This window comes from Podarcis bocagei (genome assembly GCF_964188305.1).
Source record: "Podarcis bocagei genome assembly, chromosome: 10".
NCBI lineage: Eukaryota > Metazoa > Chordata > Lepidosauria > Squamata > Lacertidae > Podarcis > Podarcis bocagei.
The window spans coordinates 48,137,561-48,157,027 of NC_138135.1; the positions used below are offsets into that span (position 1 = coordinate 48,137,561).

General features: G+C 43.3%; 1 protein-coding gene across 2 annotated transcripts in view; it reads right to left on the reverse strand.

The window, feature by feature from the left end:
• Nucleotides 1-5,936: 5,936 nt before the first annotated feature.
• Nucleotides 5,937-19,467, reverse strand: part of MYRFL (myelin regulatory factor like) — a 39,913-nt gene continuing 26,382 nt past the window's right edge. Inside the window, exons 14-25 of one of the 2 annotated variants that reach the window (XM_081211940.1) lie at nt 17,576-17,742; nt 15,947-16,001; nt 14,627-14,715; nt 14,010-14,078; nt 13,665-13,711; nt 12,456-12,617; nt 11,179-11,241; nt 9,626-9,713; nt 8,336-8,410; nt 7,391-7,502; nt 6,301-6,375; nt 5,937-6,189 (exon numbers count right to left, since the gene is read on the reverse strand). In XM_081211940.1, the coding sequence (XP_081068066.1) occupies nt 6,103-6,189; nt 6,301-6,375; nt 7,391-7,502; nt 8,336-8,410; nt 9,626-9,713; nt 11,179-11,241; nt 12,456-12,617; nt 13,665-13,711; nt 14,010-14,078; nt 14,627-14,715; nt 15,947-16,001; nt 17,576-17,742 (1,089 nt within the window). In that variant the 3' untranslated portion in view covers nt 5,937-6,102. Of the gene's footprint in view, nt 6,190-6,300; nt 6,376-7,390; nt 7,531-8,335; nt 8,411-9,625; nt 9,714-11,178; nt 11,242-12,455; nt 12,618-13,664; nt 13,712-14,009; nt 14,079-14,626; nt 14,716-15,946; nt 16,002-17,575; nt 17,743-19,467 lie in introns of those variants that run through there. The other variant, XM_081211941.1, reaches the window with a different exon arrangement.

A 19,467-nucleotide genomic window follows, 5' to 3' on the forward strand; every position in this document is an offset into this window, starting at 1 on the left:
CAGCTTTCCAGTTCATGTGGCCAGCATGACTAAACCGCTTCTGGTGCAATGGAAACCAGAGTGCATGGAAACACCGTTTACCTTCCCGCCACACCTGTACTTATTTATCTACTTGCACTGGTATGCTTTCGAACTGCTAGGTTGGCAGAAGCTGGGACAGAGCAACGGGAGCTCACCCCGTCACAGGGATTTGAACCGCTGACCTTCCGATTGGCAAGCCCAAGAGACTCAGTGGTTTAAACCATAGCACCACCCACGTCCAATTCTATAGATGTCTCAGATAGCTCCAAGGGAAGTTGGTATAGGATCAGGGGTGTCCCTAGGTGGCTGGCCAAGAGGCCACAAAAATCACATCTCTCCAATCTGGCTCAGAGTGGCTAGGAACCCACCTGTGCAGTCCCTAGACCATTCTTCCAACGCTCAGAGTGGCCCATATCTCCTTGCCAAGGGCACAAGGAAGCCTAGGCACGCCTCTGAATAGGATTGCAGCCTACGGCGACATATGGCGCACAGCCAGCCACTTCGAAAACTGCAGCTGCTGTCCTATATTTTGAACTGTCAATAAAGTAACTATATGATAACCACCCCCCCCCCCGAGCACATCTTCGGTGGTTGAACTTTAACCCAAAAGAGGAATGAATTGTTTGAGCATTTAAATCAGTGGCCGGCAGGGCCATATTTGAGCCACCAATGAATACAGCAGGCAGTGGCAAATCTTCAACAACCTATCTCAATAATAATGGAAATGATAGATATAGGGTTGCCATATGTCCAGGAATTCCCAGACATGTCCTCTTTTGGTGGGTTTTTTTAAGTGCCCGGACGGCTCTTGTTCAGGCTCTGATGTGGGCAGCTCAGGCGGCACTTTTTGTGTCTGGATTTTTACCTCTTGAAATTTGACAACCCTGCGGTAGAACTCTTGATGTGATCCTTGGCATTGGAGTGTTGAAAGCACAACTCTCATTTGTGAAACACTGGAGAGCATGAATTAACAGAGAAAATAACAGAGTACAAAAATGCATATTATGCCCAGACTGCAAGCTCTTCTCGCTATTGCGTGTGTAGCATTCAACCGACAGAGGCTTTGTGAAGCTTCAGTGGTACTGTTGCGTCATACATAATGTGGCACTACAACAGCCACCACTTAACGTTTGTAATTGCTGTGCTCTTTCACTCCTGCACAACTGCTGCTTAGGTTCCATCAGCTTGAAATATTTATGCATTTAACTGTGCATGACCTACTCTTCATGCAAGCACTTTTTAAAGAAAAAGGCTCCCGGAGTCTGGTTAAGTGGTTCTTGAGAAAAATGGTTTTAGTTCAGGAACAGGACAGCAGGCACACCCAACCCAACCTAGTAAAAAATAAATGCCGGTAATGAAGCACAGTGGCAGATTTATGGCAAAATAATCAAAAGAAATTCAATGTGCCTATTAGAATTGAGTCATAGAATTGCAGAGTTGGAAGGAACCACAGAGGTCATCTAGCCCAACCCCTGCAATGCAGGAATCTGTTGCTCAACACGGGGCTTGAACCCATGAACTTGAGATTAAGAGTCTCGTGTTTTACCAGCTGAGCTATTCCAATCTCTTCTGCACTCGTGGCAGAGGCAAGATTTGAGCCAGGCACCTCCTGATTTGTAGCTCAGTCTCTTTTAGACAAATTGTGAGGCAGCTACACAAATATGGGGGTGTAATATGGGGCTTTTTCTTTCTTTCTTCTTTTTAGAAAAAAAGGCAAGTAAGGGAGAGTACGATAGAGGTGACTCAAAGTATACATGGTATAGAGAAAGTGGATAGGGAGATGTTCTCCTGCTCTCATAATATTAGAACTTGTTGCTGTTTAGTCGTTTAGTCGTGTCCGACTCTTCGTGACCCCATGGACCAGAGCACGCCAGGCATTCCTGTCTTCCACTGCCTCCCGCAGCTTGGTCAAACTTATGTTGGTAGCTTTGAGAGCACCGTCCAACCATCTCGCCCTCTGTCGTCCCCTTCTCCTTGTGCCCTCAATCTTTCCCAACATCAGGGTCTTTTCCGGAGAGTCTTATCTTCTCATGAGGTGGCCAAAGTAGTGGAGCCTCAGCTTCAGGATCTGTCCTTCCAGTGAGCACTCAGGGCTGATTTCCTTCAGAATGGATAGGTTTGATCTTCTTACAGTCCATGGGACTCTCAAGAGTCTACTCCACCACCATAATTCAAAGCATCAATTCTTCGGCGATCAGCCTTCTTTATGGTCCAGCTCTCACTTCCATACATCACTACTAGGAAAACCATAGCTTTAACTATACGGACCTTTGTTGGCAAGGTGATGTCTCTGCTTTTTAAGATGCTGTCTAGGTTTGTCATTGCTTTTCTCCCAAGAAGCACTTGGAAGAATTTAGAACCACCCAATAAAGCTGAACGTTAGAAGATTCAGGATAGACAAAGGAAAGCACTTCTTTACTCAACACATAGTCAAACTCTTGTCTAATATAAGATGTAGATCCACCAACTTGGATGACCCAGTCCATGGAAGATAAAGCCCACAAGGGCTACCAGCAGGGGTATATCTATGTTCTACATCCACTGCTAAAAGCAGACTGCATCTGAACGCCAGTTGCTGGCAATCACAAGCAGAGAGAGTGCTGCTTGCAGGGCTCTTATGTTCTTACCTGCATCACCATCCTGTACCATATATTTTAGAACGGAGTCCTCTGAGAAGCCTTCATTCCACCAATAACCCTGGACAAAGCTCCGAACCTTAGTTGCCTGCCTGTAAAAAGGATATGACTTAAACATGCATCACAGATTTGTTGAGAACGAATGTGGAAAGTTTATCCTAAATTAAACGCTACCCTAGGGACACAGGTGGCACTGTGGGTTAAACCACAGAGCCTAGGGTTTGCTGATCAGAAGGTCAGCGGTTCAAATCCCTGCAACGGGGTGAGCTCCCGTTGCTCGGTCCCTGATCCTGCCAACCTAGCAGTTTGAAAGCCCATCAAAGTGCAAGTAGATAAATAGGTACTGCTCTGGCGGGAAGGTAAACAGTGTTTCCGTGCGCTGCTCTGGTTCACCAGAAGCGGCTTAGTCATGCTGGCCACATGACCCAGAAGCTGTACGCCGGCTCCCTCGGCCAATAAAGCGAGATGAGCGCCACAACCCCAGAGTCGGCCATGACTGGACCTAATGGTCAGGGGTCCCTTTACCTTTACCTTAAACCTACCCTGAAGTTTAAATATAGATAAATACATGTTTAATATTTATTCTTACAGGGGGGATTTTAAAAGAAAGAAATGGGAAACATGTGTTCCTGCATCTGTCTTCTTTTATCTCTGTCCCCGCCACCTCCAGACTACCAAGAACAAGTTTTTCAATAGTTAGAAGCTCCATAATGAGACCATCTAGATCCGCTGGTGATCTCTTTGTGAGCTTCCCCATCCAGCTCACATTCCCTGTTTATAGGGCGCATGGTGAGAACATGTGCAGGATGACAGACAGCTCATGTACTGACAGCTTTTGGCAAAGCTGCATTATTTCACAGAGGACTCTCCATCTGTCGCTACATTCAGCAACACAAACTGACCTCGCCGGCCCTGGCAGATTAACATTTAATGATGCTTTCAGTTGAGCCCTTATAATTTTTCATCTTCCAGGGGGCAAACAGAGAGCAGGAAACAGAATTCATGTGGTCTAGAGCACACTAGGGACAGGTTGGTGGTGGGTCCTTGCCAACAGGATCAGAAATGCTGTTTGCTTGTTTGGGCATCAAAGGTTTTGTCACAATCAAGTAGTATGTGGATTTTGCAAAGCACATTTAAAGCACATAGCTACCCCCTCCCTCAATAATCCTAGGAACTGTAATTCACACATCACAGAGCTATAATTACCAGCTCCCTTAAAAACTACAGTTCCCTGGATTCTTTGCAGGAGGCCTTATGTTTTAAATGTGCATTAAATGTGCTTTACATGTATGGTGTGAATTCGCTATGTAAAATACAAAGATGACCTTGCGAAAGTGAATGCAATTTCATTGCTGCTCCTTCTCAGCAAATGGAAACTATAGCCAACTGTCAGGAGATGCGCATGCTCTCTGGATTTAAGCCAGAGAGAAATAAAACGCTGCAATTTTTACCCCACATTGATTTACTTTGTGTGTGCGTTTGTGAGTGTGGATGTACATATATATAAATACACGTTTCTGCAATTCTGTCAATTCTCTAGTAACTAGTAACTGGAATAAAGTGGGTCAGGATTGTGTTTTATTCATACAGAGTGAATTAACTGCACGCTGTCCCCTCAAGCATAATCCATCTTTCCCTGGCCTAGAAAGAAACCTAGCTGCAGGCCTGCACTAAGACCCCGACAGCAAGGTGTGTAGAACCCCCATAGTCACAAACCGCTAAAATTGCCAAAACCTGTGCAGAGCTCCAATTCTGTTTCCACAGAGGACACAACACAAAACAGTGCCCTTTCACCCAATACTGTACTATCAAATGTTTGTTTTGTAGATATAAGATTAGGCTTTTCAGCACCCACAAAAAATATGGGGTGTTGTTTTTTAACTTGGGCTGTACATGCATCATTTGCGCTCCCATGGCCTGGTTGTCCATGTAAAATTACTCTGGCCTATCTAAACATTCATATTTAGACACCAGTATTGTGACATGGGTGGCGCTGTGGGTTAAACCACAGAGCCTAGGACTTGCCGATCAGGTCAACGGTTCGAATCCCCGCAACGGGGTGAGCTCCCGTTGCTCAGTCCCTGCTCCTGCCAACCTAGCAGTTCGAAAGCACGTCAAAGTGCAAGTAGATAAATAAGTACCGCTCCAGCGGGAAGGTAAACGGCGTTTCCGTGTGCTGCTCTGGTTCGCCAGAAGCAGCTTAGTCATGCTGGCCACATGACCTGGAAGCTGTACGCCGGCTCCCTCAGCCAATAAAGCAAGATGAGCGCCGCAACCCCAGAGTTGGCCACAACTGGACCCAATGGGCAGGGGTTCCTTTACCTTTACCTTTATTGTGATTGGACAGGCATCCCCCCTCTCCACTTACGCGGAAGTTACGCTCTGGGTCCCCGTGCACATAGGCGAAAATCACGTAAATGGGGAGCTTCCTCTAAACACCCTCTCTGCTGTTGTCTCTCTAATCTAGACCAAAAACACTGTACAGTATCCAACAATTGAAGATGTGGAATTGAAGCTCTGGGGCTGGCTGGAGGAGGCGTGGGGAAATGACTGCAGCTGCCATGCTGCCCCGCACATCAGCTGTTAGGTGGGGAGGCTGAGCAGCCTAAACAAAGCCCCGCTGTGCCTCCAGTCTCTTCAGGGGTTGCTCCACCCTCAATGACATTCTCTTCAGGCTCCAGGGAGGGTCTCCTTGCAAGCCATGAGGGCTCACCAGCTCTCTCCTGCCATTTCCAAGTTTGAATTGAATTCTTTCTTTCTTTCCCGGCACCACATGTCCGTGTGCAGTCACGCATGTAAGGGGAGGGGTGCCTATACTATTGGGAGAGGCCTGTAACAGCGTCAGCTCAAGATACATTCCTACAAAGCACATTTATAGGTGACACAAGAAAAAGTCATTTGGTTAACATGGTAGGTTTCCCCGTTGCCCTCCAATTGATTAGCGCGGGTTGCAAGAGCACAATATTGTGTATGGGGCACAAATCCCATTAGAAATCCAATTGTTTTTTCCCTTTGGTTAGGGGGCCAGTTAAACATGCCGAGAGGCTCTGCAAAATCAGATTGTTTCCGTCCAATTACTCTGTTACTCTATTGCACCATTAAAATGAATGATTACAGCCCAGTCCACAAACTAGATCAGACAGATAGTTGGATTTAAGCCAATTGTGTCTTACTGCGGGAAATCAGCTTAAACTGAAGTCGGCTCATGCGCTCGCCTTTGAATCATCAGCAATCACACAGTTTTACTAGCAGCTTCTATGAATACCTCACAAAACAACAAAATGCTTCAGTTTTATTTACTCCCATTTGATATTCCCAAAACAAGGGCATAAAACAGAAGTTCATTAAGTGTTTGCCAGGAAGAATTAATGTGGCAAACGAGCTTTCAGCAGCACTAAAGATTTCCCCCTCCCCATTCTTTTCAGGGAGAGTTAAAGCCATCCTTTCAGATGCAGTTCCGATAGAAATAGAAGAAATAATCAGTGAAAAATATCCCAGCGTAGTTAGGATCCGTTGAACAGTCTGCAAGATCCTGGTGGGATAAAGTAAATAAAGTAAGATTAAGACAGATCCAATAATCATAGCTAAATGTTTTGTTCTTTTTTAGTCTTTCTTTTTTTAAAATAATAATAATAAGACTTACTGGAGCAGCAACACGAAAATGGTAAGCACTGTCATGGAACGAGCTTACAGGGAGATACCAAATATGATGGAATCCCTATATAACCAAATGAGAGAGAGAGAGAGAGAGAGAGAGAGAGAGAGAGAGAGAGAGAGAGAGAGAGATATGATAGGGAATGAAACTTGCATGTATGTCTATTGCTGGAAATGCACATTAGGGAAGTAAGCTACATAAGTTATGCTTAGCTCACATAACTTAGGTAGCAATTTACATAACTTACATTCATTTCAATGTAACGAAAACATCACCACCACGTAAAAAAAGCCATTAATTACACATCATCTGTGCACATCAAGAACAACAGCAACGTGAATGAATACCAGTTGCATTCATTTCATTGATCACAGACAAATACGCAAACTGCAGTAATTTCCGCTTCCTTTCCCATTTTCGTCAGAATTCTCTGACATTCCTATTACACATGTGGGAAAGCTAGAGTTTCTAAAGCTATGGCCATTCTGGGGTTTGCCAAGGTCAGAATGAGAATTAGTACTTTATCCTAACTCAAGGGAAATACATCTTGCTTGTTTACAAGCTTTTGTTGTATTATTTCCAAGAGCTGGAGCCTCCCTAGGTCCCAGAAAATATAACAGCAGTGGGCAGTGCTTCCTTCTAGTTGTTTTTTAAGTGACAGATGAAGTAAATAAAACTTCTTGTATGGAAGAGACAGGATGCGGGTGGTGCTGTGGGTTAATCCACAGAGCTTAGGACTTGCGGATCAGAAGGTTGGTGGTTCGAATCCCCGCGACGGGGTGAGCTCCCGTTGCTCGGTCCCTGCTCCTGCCAACCTAGCAGTTCGAAAGCACATCAAAGTGCAAGTAGATAAATAGGTACCGCTCCGGCGGGAAGGCAAACGGCGTTTCCATGCACTGCTCTGGTTCGCCAGAAGCAGCTTAGTCATGCTGGCCACATAACCCAGAAGCTGTACGCCAGCTCCCTCGGCCAATAAAGCGAGATGAGCGCCGCAACCCCAGAGTCGGCCATGACTGGACCTAATGGTCAGGGGTCACTTTACTTTTACCTTTATGGAAGAGACAACAGAACTAAGTACCTGTGTAGTTTCTGGAAAGGGTTCCCTCTTATGACGGGTTTGTTGTGGAAGACGAAAGCAAGACTTTCCAAAGGTGATTTTGCATTGAAAGATGATGAGTGGTTCTGTTGTACTTCAAGGAACAAGGATAATATTAAAAGCTGCAAGATTCTATAGTACTGCTTAAAAAAAATATACGAAATAAGACCTTGGGTGCTTTAACAAGCAAAGCACCCAAGACAGAATTCCACTGAAAATCAATGCTAATTCTAACAATACAACTGCTCAAAAGAGTGTATAGACATGGAAATGGGATCATAGCAATTTGGAAATGTTGAGTATAAATTCTGTGGGCCAGTTCATATATGACTGCTTGCATTCCCATTTCGCAGATCAAGTGAATGATCTACTTCCAGGAGTACCATAGCATAGCAGGGGGTAACTCATATCAATAGTGCAAATCAAATTTTGCGAATGTTTGAATGATGGACTTTCAGGGCCAGTTCCACTATTAGACAGAGTGAAGCAGCTGCCTAGGCTGGTGGATTGCTGGAGGATAGGGAGAAGAGGGGAGATGTTGGAGGACCTCCTATATTAGTCAGCTGCTTGCAGGTTCAGTGGAAGATGCTGTCCCATCATCAGTGATGAGCTGAAGTTAGATTCAACGGCCAGTACACTCAACGTCTGCACTCACAGGGGGTCTCTACTGTAAACATCAGCAGCCAAGCACAACACATGAATTGGCTCTAAGGATGCAACCCAGCTCCATTAAGGCCAACTGAGGTTTCCAGCAGAATGTGAACCATTAAGGGACATTCGTAAATTTCGATTTAGGCTTTCTCATCCTTGCTGTTTCATTAGGATCTGTTAAGATCTGGGCACAATCTTCATTCATACCATATACATAATAACAGATAAGGTTAAAAAAAAAAGTTTATCTACAGCAAAATCTGTCTGTGTACTTACTTGATTTCCAGAGAGATTTTCACTATGACAGGTGTGTGTTTGTTAATGGGAACAATGTAACTATAATTTCCAGACCTAAAATAATAAATAGTGACAATGGCATTCAATATTTTGAAATTCTAGGCAAATATCAAAAAGTCAAATGCTGAGCCAATCAGCTATATGAACTGGAGACTGCAAAGTACAGCCTTAAGCAACCATATTAACTATTCTAATGGGAAACAGCAATAGCATAGCTGGGCAACAATTTCAGTGGGAGGCACTTTGAGACAGTCACCAGCACTGCACAGAATAGCAAAGTAGCCTGTTTTTTAAATGGAGAACAGCAGTGAGCAACAGGTAAAATAATTCAGCCATCCTTTTGCAAATTATGATCCAACCTTCAGCAGCAGGTCCCGGGGTGGGTTACAACACTTTAAAATTCAGTATTAAGAACAGCTGAAATAAATGACAGTCGTATGAATGAGCTAGGATGTGAACTAAAAGCAAAAACAAAATTTAGAAAATCTTGCCTTTCTGAAGATTCTTCATCCCCATGTGCAGATGGTGATGATTATCATAATTATTTATTAAATTTGTATACTTCATCCAAAGATCACACTGTGATTTCACAATATCAGTTTCCTGAGCATGCAGTATCACTTTTCTTGTTCTTAGATTAAAATATTTGCACCATTAATTGTGGAGGCATGACACAATCACCTTACATATGTCTACTCAGAAGTAAGTCTCATTGAATTCAATGGCACTTTACTCCCAGGTATAGAATTGCCCTCTCCAAATAGCTAATCCCTGTTGAGTTAACTATAAATTAGCGTAAGACCAACTGACAGCTAGGGATTCAAAGATCCGTTTTCTCAATTTCGTTTTTTTGAATCTGAACTTCAGTTTTCCACATTTCACAGCAACTTAGCAATTTTTTAAAATCCTCATAAAAACTCATCTGCATTCTAGTGCAAATTTCTCTTAATAAATACATTTTTATATGTAGTTTTGATCAATGTACCAATTTTTACAAGCAATTTCCCCTAATCTATGAAATTCCGCAAACACTGGCTGCCTTGAGAACTTCATTGCAAAATTCAGATTAAGTGCAATTGCTGAAGGATAGCTGTGTTTCAGTCTGCATATTGTTTCAGAAATTTGTCGGATTTGGCTTTAAGTGCATGCTGAATAAAATTTCCCCTCCATCCCTACTGATTTTTCGCAGCAAAATCCTTAGCTCAACTTAACATATTGAGGCTCTGTGCTGCATTAGACAAAGAGATGTAAGGAAACAAATTTACCCACCCACACTGCAGGTTTTTGCGACAATAACGGCGATCTATTTTTTGTTGCGTCTCTAATATCTGCATAGAGATGATTGATGTGTCAGTCCCTGAAAGGAAGAAGAATTGTTTTTGTGAGCATAGACACTTGGCATGAAGAACCTTTTTTTAAAAAATGCACACACAATAATAATGAAAAGTTTATATGAAAACTTTTTGTTATAACCGGCTCCCCATTCCATTAGTTGCCTTTGCCCTCTGCCCTCACCCTGGCACTCCTGGTGAAAGGCCCTATATCTTGGAGTCCTGCAGTGATTTCATGCTCTTTATTGCAGCTTGTAAAACAATTACTGAATTTCCCCCCAAACCCCAGGCTTTTATATACATTATTTACACACTGAGTCCCGTCTGATTGGCTGATTCTGCTTCCCTCCTGGAGCCTGATTGGTCTTCTCCTGCAGGCCAATCAGTTGTTGCATGCTAGCATCCTACCAGCTGATTAACTTCCTCCTAGAACCTGATTGGTCTTCTCCTGTATGCCAATCAGTTGTTGCATTCTAGGACCCTACCTCCTTATTGTTCTAGGATCCAAGCTTAGTACATAACACCCTATTAATGGTAGTGACTTCGCCTTATGGTTTTTGCATGAAGCAAAAGTCAAGCTTTCAGAAGACATATTAACTTTGAAGAGTCCTCTGGAATTGTAACTCTGATACACACATAGTTTCATCCAAATCACACCACGTGTGAAAACAACAACGTGGTACCATTTCAAAAACACATGTACAAATCATGTCAGAAACAAAGGATGGGACTTAGGGGAGCAATGGGTCAGTGTGTCTGGCTGTTAACCAGATGGTTGGTGGTTCAAGCCCATCCAGGGATGGCTGTGGGCAGGATTCCTGCATTTGAGAGGGTTGGACTAGATGACCCCCAAGGTCCCTTCCAACCCTACAATTCTATGCTTCTATATGAAGGAGCCCCAAGGATTGTTTCAAAAAGTGCAGATTAGGCAGGTTTACCTTTAAATGCAAACAGATTCAAATTTCTCCCCGTTCCTGCTGGTAACGGGAGGCAAAAGGAAGAGGTGGAGGAGAACACGACCCATTGAGCCAAGTTGTGGGTGACATCCCCAGAATAATTATTCACAAAGTGGGTCTAATACATTCCCTCAAAACTATTGACAGGAGGAAATCGTAATGGACCACAGAGACTAAGATGTGCCAGCTGTCCGGCAATGATCTACAGTGGTACCGTGGTACAGTGGTTACAGACGCTTTAGGTTACAGACTCTGCTAACCCAGAAATAGTACCTCGGGTTAAGAACTTTGCTTCAGGATGAGAACAGAAATCGGGCGGCAGCGACATGGCGGCAGTGGGAGGCCCCATTGGCTAAAGTGGTACCTCAGGTTAAGAACAGTTTCAGGTTAAGAACGGACCTCCAGAACAAATTAAGTTCTTAACCCGAGGTTCCACTGTATATGTATAACTTCTCTAAACTAGATCAACATTTTAAAGTAACCAAAGGGGTTTTGAGGAACTTTATTTTTCAAAGGAAATAAAAATATACTTTACAGTCATTTCCAAGGTCAGGCTTCTCAAACCAGTTGTTTCCTGGCAGTACTTTCCTTTTCGTTCCTGAGGAAAGAATAGTGGGCCTTCACAAACTGAAACAATTATATGACAAAAACAATTACAGCAAAATGAGCTTCTGCATGAGTTTCCCAAGCACAGGTTTGAAGGACGCTTCCAGATGCTCTATTTTGAAGACAGTTCATTTTATGAAAGGGGACTTTTTTCACACTCTAGAGGTCATATTCAGTTTCTCAAGGACCATTCCATTTGGAGAAGAGAATAAGCAAAGGGAATACTATATACAGTTTGCATTGTAATACTCTGTTTTATTTACAAAAGTATAAAGCGAATTAGGTGTTGGGGGGTGCAGCAGAAAGTCCAGGGATGAGCCAGGGTCAGCTCCACTGTTAAGTAGAGTGAGATGGTGGCCTCAGACCTTATATGGTGGGGAGGTGCTGGAGAGAACGGAGCTGTGTGTGTCATGTGACCTGCAGTGTGCTCCGTAGGCCAGTGTCCTTCAACCTTGGGTCCCCAGGTGTTGTGGGAACTACAACTCCCATCATCCTCCGTTAGTTTAGCCAATAGTCAGGGGTCATGGGAGTTATAGCCCCACAACATCTGGAGATCCATAGTTGAAGAATACTGTCCTAGGCTAGCCTGCTGCTCTCAGCTACAGCGGGGGAGCAGACCGTCCCTTTGTCAGTCTTGAAGTAAGTTTTAGCTACCAGTCTGGCCACTTTCCAGGATATAGAATGAGATGTGGTTCACCACATTTGCCTCAGATTGCAAAATATATTCAGCCAGCCCCTGGTGCTGGTCTGAAAGCATTATCTGTTCTGGTCACCAGCACATCAGTGAAAGCTCAGAAAAAGATAACATGAGTAACTCCGCTTGTGGCCTGTTTTGTTTTGTTTTTCAGATGGGCCAGCCAGAGAGGCTGCAGAAAGAAAAACACATAATCCACGTTTGAACACCTTGCAACAGCAAGGTAAGCTGCATACCCCCACCCCCTGAAATTCTCAAGGAATCCTCATCTTCCCTGAGAAAGAGACAGAAAAACTGAAAAATAATCTTTCACAGAGAAATAAAACTTCTGAGAAACTGAGAACAGATTTCAGCAAAGAGCTAATTTTGTCTCCACATTATCGTCATTGGGCAAGTGTAGGAACACAGCTACATGGAGAGATCTATCCTCAGCAACCATTTTCACAATCACTACAATCACAGAAATTGCCTTCTCGTAAGTAGTAGCAACATCCATTCATGATTTAACTTACTATGTTCCTTTGCCTTCACCTTCTGATAATTTAGGTCTTTTCTTACTGTTTGATGACTTGGACAGCAGTAAGTTTCCTGACAAGGTAAAATGCCACAAAAATTCACTTCAGGAATGACGCCAGTAGGTTTGGGGCTTGAAGACAGTGTGCTGTATCTGGTCACTACAGTAGAAGAAATCCATGAGTGACACACAGATCACCTTCACCAGTTTTAACATAGCGAAATTTGGGTGTGTCAATACATTCTAATTTTTCAGTTCAAACAGATTTGCTTCTTTTCAACAGTTAATTCATTCTACTTCTGCTCTCCACATTGAGTAGCAATGCACACCACGACAACGGGAAATTTTGACCCACATACCTGCCTTCAGAAATAGGCATGCCACTTATGTGAGGGTTCAGTTCTGGGGGGAATCCATGCTCAAAGACAATATCATGCAATGTCAGGAACTCCCAGAAGCCCCTGGGGGTTTATTGTTTCATTTGTTACTATGTTCAATATTTTTGTGGCTTTTATTGTAAGTGATGTGCCATCTTCCTTACCACCCTTGGGATGCTTCCAGAGCCCTCATACCTCCTTCCCAGAGGCTGGTAAGGAAGGAAAACCTGCTGGGATTGTGGAAAATAAATAAGTGGAAAATAAATAAATGGAAAATAAATAAAGGGAGAGCAGGGAAACGTTTCTCCCAATCTCCCTTTTTTTTCCTGCCCACTGCATAAGGTTGCATATGTAAAGTGAGCATAAGTTGTGAGTCTAATGTATAGTGCTGCCCATATATTTCTAAGTGTACTTCTTCAGCCTTATAGCCTAGAAATATGGAGCAACGTCCAATGACGCCTGCTTGTTCGCACTGTAGAGTTCCATTTGCACTTCCGGTTTCTCTTACTCACCCCCCAAGATCCCTGCAAACACACCCCAAACATCTGCTCTGAGGGCATCTTCCAACCCCCTGGAGCAGATTTAGGAGGAATGGAAGGCTTTTCAGGACTGAAGAGAGGAGGATAAATCCTGTTGTATGAGTGGATGTCCACTCATGCTATGCTGGCTCTACCTCATGGGCTTTTTAAAAAAACAGCACAATGAAGTTTATGGTTCTGAGGATGCAGAATTCTGTGTCACCTGCCAAATTCCATCAATGCAGGGTAAAGTTTTTAGATTTACTCTATTAACATTTTTTCAGCCTCAAATAACAGCTTAAAGCACAGTACCTGTCAAAGTGGTGGGTGGAGGGAGTGTTATCAGACTTGTTGAATTGCTGGGAAAGGTTGATAAAATCACATTAGCATATTAAAAAAAAACCATGCAGATATTACTCTAACACAGCAGCAACAAGGGTATATAAGCATATTCAAGTATGCTTTGCTAGCACCAAGTGGGAAATAGGCATATAAAAGTGGCTGCTCCCAAAGAGTGCAATTGCATCTCCATGGAGGCTTGCCAATCCTTTTCATTTAATGCTTATACACTTTAAATAGGCTGCTATCTTCCCAACCCCAGAGCATTACAAAGAGGAAACAATGAAAGTTCAAATGAGCGACAAATCAGTTACTTGCCTGCTTGTAGAACTGGCCGTGACTGGGTCGGGAATGCTAAGGACATAAATGGTGGCTATCGACAGAACGCTGTAACGAGACATTTATTCCATAGATTGACATCTATAATCATATACCAAAAAAAAAAAGAGTACAGAAGAAGCAAAATCTTCGAAATATCTCCTCCCCATTGTTGAAGTTCTCTTATGAGTCTCAGTTATCATTTATTTCACTAAACCAGTACTTAATATTAGAATCAAAGAAATGAAGTCTGATGGTGTTGATGATTATCACCGCCACTTAAATGTGGATGTATGTGTGTGTGTTCTTCCCTATAGCAAGAAACCATGTTTCATTATTATTTTTTTACAAAAAGCTTTTATGAATGAACTGATGAAGAAAACAACCAAGTGGTCGTATCCAGTGCTGCTGTTCCACTTGCACAATGGAGCTTCCTCTTCTTTCTTTCTTGCAGCCTTCAAAATCCAGTCCAGAGGGTTGAGGGACCCTCCAGGACAAATCTGATAACACGTAGAGGGTCAGAAAGCAAAAGTAAGTCCCATTGCACTAGTAGAACTTTGCTTGTGCAATGCTGAAATTACATCCCAACATCTCATTAATAATATGCTTTTCTTTACCAGACTGCCATAACTGCAACCAAGGCAATCACAGTTATCTGGAAGATCCTGGAGCTGGACCATGACTGATTTTTCTCTGGAGAACACATCTGAGGAAGAAGGAAGGAAGGAGCATGGGTTTAATCCATAATGCCTATGTGGAGCAGGCAGTGTGCATCATTGGAATATCTTTGTGCGAGTACAGCTCAGAGTCAACACTGAAAACTATTCAACTCCTGTTAAAGTTCCTTTGGCACCTCTAGGCAGAAGATCCCACAAGCACTTCTCCCTGGGAATAAAAATGCAAGGGCTTGGACCCAGGCTTAAGAGTCAACCCACTGAAATCAATGGGTCACAAGTCTAATTTCAGTGGATTTCAGTGGAACTAAGTCTTGACCCAAGCTGGGGGGCAGGGGCGGGGATTGAATAACAAACCATATGCTGCCCTTTCCTTACATCCAAAATTAGCTGCCTGAGACAACCAATTGCTGAGTTGAGGTGTCTGCAAAAAAAATTGCTCTTTTTAAAAATTATTTGTCCTTCCGCCACAGCGTGCAGTTTAGCTCACTTGCTTTAGCAACCTAAAATGCATTCTTTTATACACCTGTTCAGAAGTAAGCTGCAGTTTGAAGGTTCCAGGACTGTAGCCCCAGATTATATTGCCCTACCTAGAAGAGCCAGGATTGGCTCCCAGTACGCTTCCGAGCACAATTCAAAGTGTTGGTGCTGACCTTTAAAGCCCTAAACGGCCTCGGTCCAGTATACCTGAAGGAGCGTCTCCACCCCCATCACTCAGCCCGGACACTGAGATCCAGCGCTGAGGGCCTTCTGGCGGTTCCCTCATTGCAAGAAGCAAAGCTACAGGGAACCAGGCAGAGGGCCTTCTCGGTAGTGGCGCCCGCCCTGTGGAACGCCCTTCCAGCAGATGTCAAAGCAATAAACAACTACCTGACATTCAGAAGACATCTTAAGGCAGCCGTGTTCAGGGAAGTTTTTAACGTGTGATATTTTAGTGTATTTTTGGTTTCTATGGAAGCCGCCCAGAGTGGCTGGGGAGGCCCAGCCAGATGGGCGGGGCATAAATAAATTATATTATTATTATTATTATTATTATTATTATTATTATTATTATTATTATACCTTTTGCGTGCAGAGCATGTAGCCTTTCCCCAACTTTCCCATGCTTGTTCCTACCTGGAAGCAAGGTGATTTCCATGTGTGCCCCCCCCCTTCCTTTTTAAGAGATTATAACCAATTCAACAGGTTTTCTGTTTAAATCGATAGTCTTTTTATCTACACATCGGAGAGTTATTCGCAATCTGTGTTCCTACTTTTACTCACCTTTATGGGAGCTGATTTTCTTGATGGTAAACGAGAAGTAGCTTGGCTAAAAATCCTGGAATACATATTTTTAAAAAAATGCTTTACTTTGTGAATTCATCGTAGGAAGTGATAAAAAAAAGAACATTAGAAGGGAAAATCAGCAAGGAGGGGAATCCTGTTGTTAGCTTGCTCAGATGAATGCCATCAAAGTTTGTTTTTCATGTTGAAACATTGGTTAGAATGACAAACCCCAGTACACCTGAAGGAGCATCTCCACCCCCATCATTCTGCCCAGACACTGAGGTCCAGCTCTGAGGGCCTTCTGGCGGTTCCCTCATGGCGAGAAGTGAGGTTACAGGGAACCAGGCAGAGGGCCTTCTCGGTTGTGGCACCCGCCCTGTGGAACACCCTCCCATCAGATGTCAAGGAAACAAACAACTATCTGACTTTTAGAAGACATCTGAAGGCAGCCCTGTTTAGGGAAGTTTTTAATATTTGATGTTTTATTCTGTTTTTAATTTTGTGTTGGAAGCCACCCAGAGTGGTTGGGGAAACCCAGCCAGATGGGCAGGGTATAAATTATTATTATTATTATTATTATTATTATTATTATTATTATTATTATTATTATTATTATTATTATTTCTTCCATGGAAACTGCAATGGACATTTGGAGTGCATTCCATTTACATGAAAATAGTATGTAACTAGAAACAGTTTTGCCAAAACAATAAACTCTTCAGAAATCATGAGTATCAAAGGGCAAATCTGACCATGGCAATAGCAGTGCACGGAAACGCCGTTTATCTTCCCGCCTATTTATCTACTTGCACTTTGACGTGGTTTTGAACTGCTAGGTTGGCAGGGGCAGGGACCGAATAACGGGAGCTCACCCGTCGTGGGGATTCGAACCGCCGACCTTCTGATCGGCAAATCCTAGGCTCCGTGGTTTAACCCACAGTGCCACCCGCGTCCCTGGCAATAGCTATGGGTGAGTACTAATCCCTGATGCACACTGCTGGAAAAGGGTAAGATGCTGCAGAGGTGTCCACTGGACTCCACCACTGATGATATGGCAGAGTGCCTGCAGCTGCCAGTGGGTAGAAGAAGAAGAAGAAGAGTTTGGATTTGATATCCCGCCTTTCACTCCCTTTCAGGAGTCTCAAAGCGGCTAACATTCTCCTTTCCCTTCCTCCCCCACAACAAACACTCTGTGAGGTGAGTGGGGCTGAGAGACTTCACAGAAGTGTGACTGGCCCAAGGTCACCCAGCAGCTGCATGTGGAGGAGCGGGGACGCGAACCCGGTTTCCCAGATTACGTGACTACCGCTCTTAACCACTACACCACACTGTAGCTCTCAAAAATGGGGCTTATTGAGCTCAAGCAAGGCTGATAAGGAACCAAAGCCCCAGTCTATTTCCTGTGCCAGGCTCAGTTGGAGTTGCTCCCTCAACTGCCTTACTTTTTTTTTTTTAAGTGCTCTGAAACAAGTTGCAGTCTAAACAAGAAAACACAAAAATGTTCCTGAAGTATCCAGAAACTGCTGTCCTATTAATTCAGCTCTACCTTTAGATATACAGGTTATGTCTGACATGTTAAGGAAGCTGGTGAATTTGGCTGTGCCCCCTGAGGAGAAATGCAGATACCTTCTTGCGTTCTTTTCACTGGATGTTGTTGACTTCAAGCTGTTTATCTGTTTCAGTCTGGCTAGTTTTTTATTCCACGCTTCCAACTCTTCTATCCGGACTTCAAGATTGTTTGTTAATTTGCAAAGCTGCTTCACTGCACCCACATTCTCCATGAAAATTTGATCCTTGAAAGAAACACAGACAAAGAATCCCATCAATAAATAAGATGTGAAGAAAGGAATTACCTTAGCTGAGCATCCTAGATGGCTCCCTGAAGGTATTATTTCTGCTTTTTTAAACCACAAAACTCACTCCCCTTCCATTATATCGTGACTAATGATGTGCCAAAGTTTTCCCTAATCTTTTTTTTTTCCCTCTGAAAATGTGACAGAAAAACGGAAGCTTCTATTGCAGGGGAAGAAAACTTTTGAGAATTTGGAGAGCAGAGTTTGGCACCACACTAACCAAATCACAATTTGCTTTTAAGACTCTTGTCGATTTCAAAAGCTCTTCACCATGCACCAGACGAGATTGCTGTTCAGGAAACACAAGTGTAACCTTTACAATTCTTTGGATACTACCCTTGACATGTGATTTCTCAGTTCTACCCTAAAGAGAGTTCAAGTGCATGCAACACCAACACCTTTATTCAAAATAAAAAGTCCACAAAAATCCCCCCCACAACCCCCAAACTGCTGGATAAGTTATGTATGTAAATAATAAATTATGTGCCATCTGCACTCAATTGCCGGTGAGCACTTGTGCAGGAAAGGCAGTGACTAACAAGACGACATGATGCAGCACCACACTAAAACATTTGTTTTAAATTAGTGTTGTGCCTAAACACTAAATAGATCGTGACAGGCATTCGAGGTTTCTGAATGTTTTCCTCCACAAACTGTTTCCCATGGACAGATTCAGAATTCCCTGTCACACGGTACGTTCTGTGCAGATCAGATGGTGCAAACAGACTCAGCTGAACCATTTATCTTGCAACTCCAACACAACTTCCCCAGGGAGAGAAAGACAGATGGAAGAAGAGAGTCCCCTTATGCTATTTCTGAAATGGGAGCTTGGGAAGTATTTGTTTATTTTTTTTGCTAAGCAAGATAACAGACACTGAATCAGCTAACACCAGGTCCTCTTTGTGGGCCTTCTAGGAGGTGTCCTTGTTTCTTATGTATGAACTGGTCAATTTATATAAACCTGAAAAAGAACTGAGGGAATACGGTTTGAATTTGAATGCATGAAGAAGTGGCCATGCGGCTACATTGCGGAACAAGTTCCAAACATGTTCCAGAGTGCACCAAAGTGAGATAGAAAGGAGGGGAGTGAGGGACTGGTAAATCTGCTATTTCTACTCTATGACACTTTCTCATGAATTCACCTGAAACTCCATTCTGTCCCATTTCCTTGTTGATCTGTTGTTTTTTAATGTGCTTATTGATTTTATTGCATTTATATCCCATCTCTCTTCCAAGGAGCTCAAGTTTGCATACAATTCTCCCCATTTTATCCCCACAACAACCCTGTGGGATAGGCTAGGCTGTGAGAGCATGACTGGAGCCCAAGGCCACACAGCAAACTTCCTAAGTGGCCCAACACACTGCGCTACTATATCATGCTGGCTCTTCCAGACACATTTAAAGATGTAGTTGTTACTCTGAAAGTAAGCACTTGAGAAATCTTTCAATACATCTCTTGAGCTGAGAACTGCCTTGGAATATTTAGGAAGTGCACCGAGTCATTGGTCTTCCAATCTATGCATTTGCCTGGCTAGGGTAAGGTCACTAAGCATAGGCACCTCTTCGGCTTTGCAACTGGAAACAGTGTGTGTCTCCTGGAGGTCCTCTCCACCATGAGAGCCTTCCATGGTACAAAGCCTGGACTGATGCCTCCATGACATCATG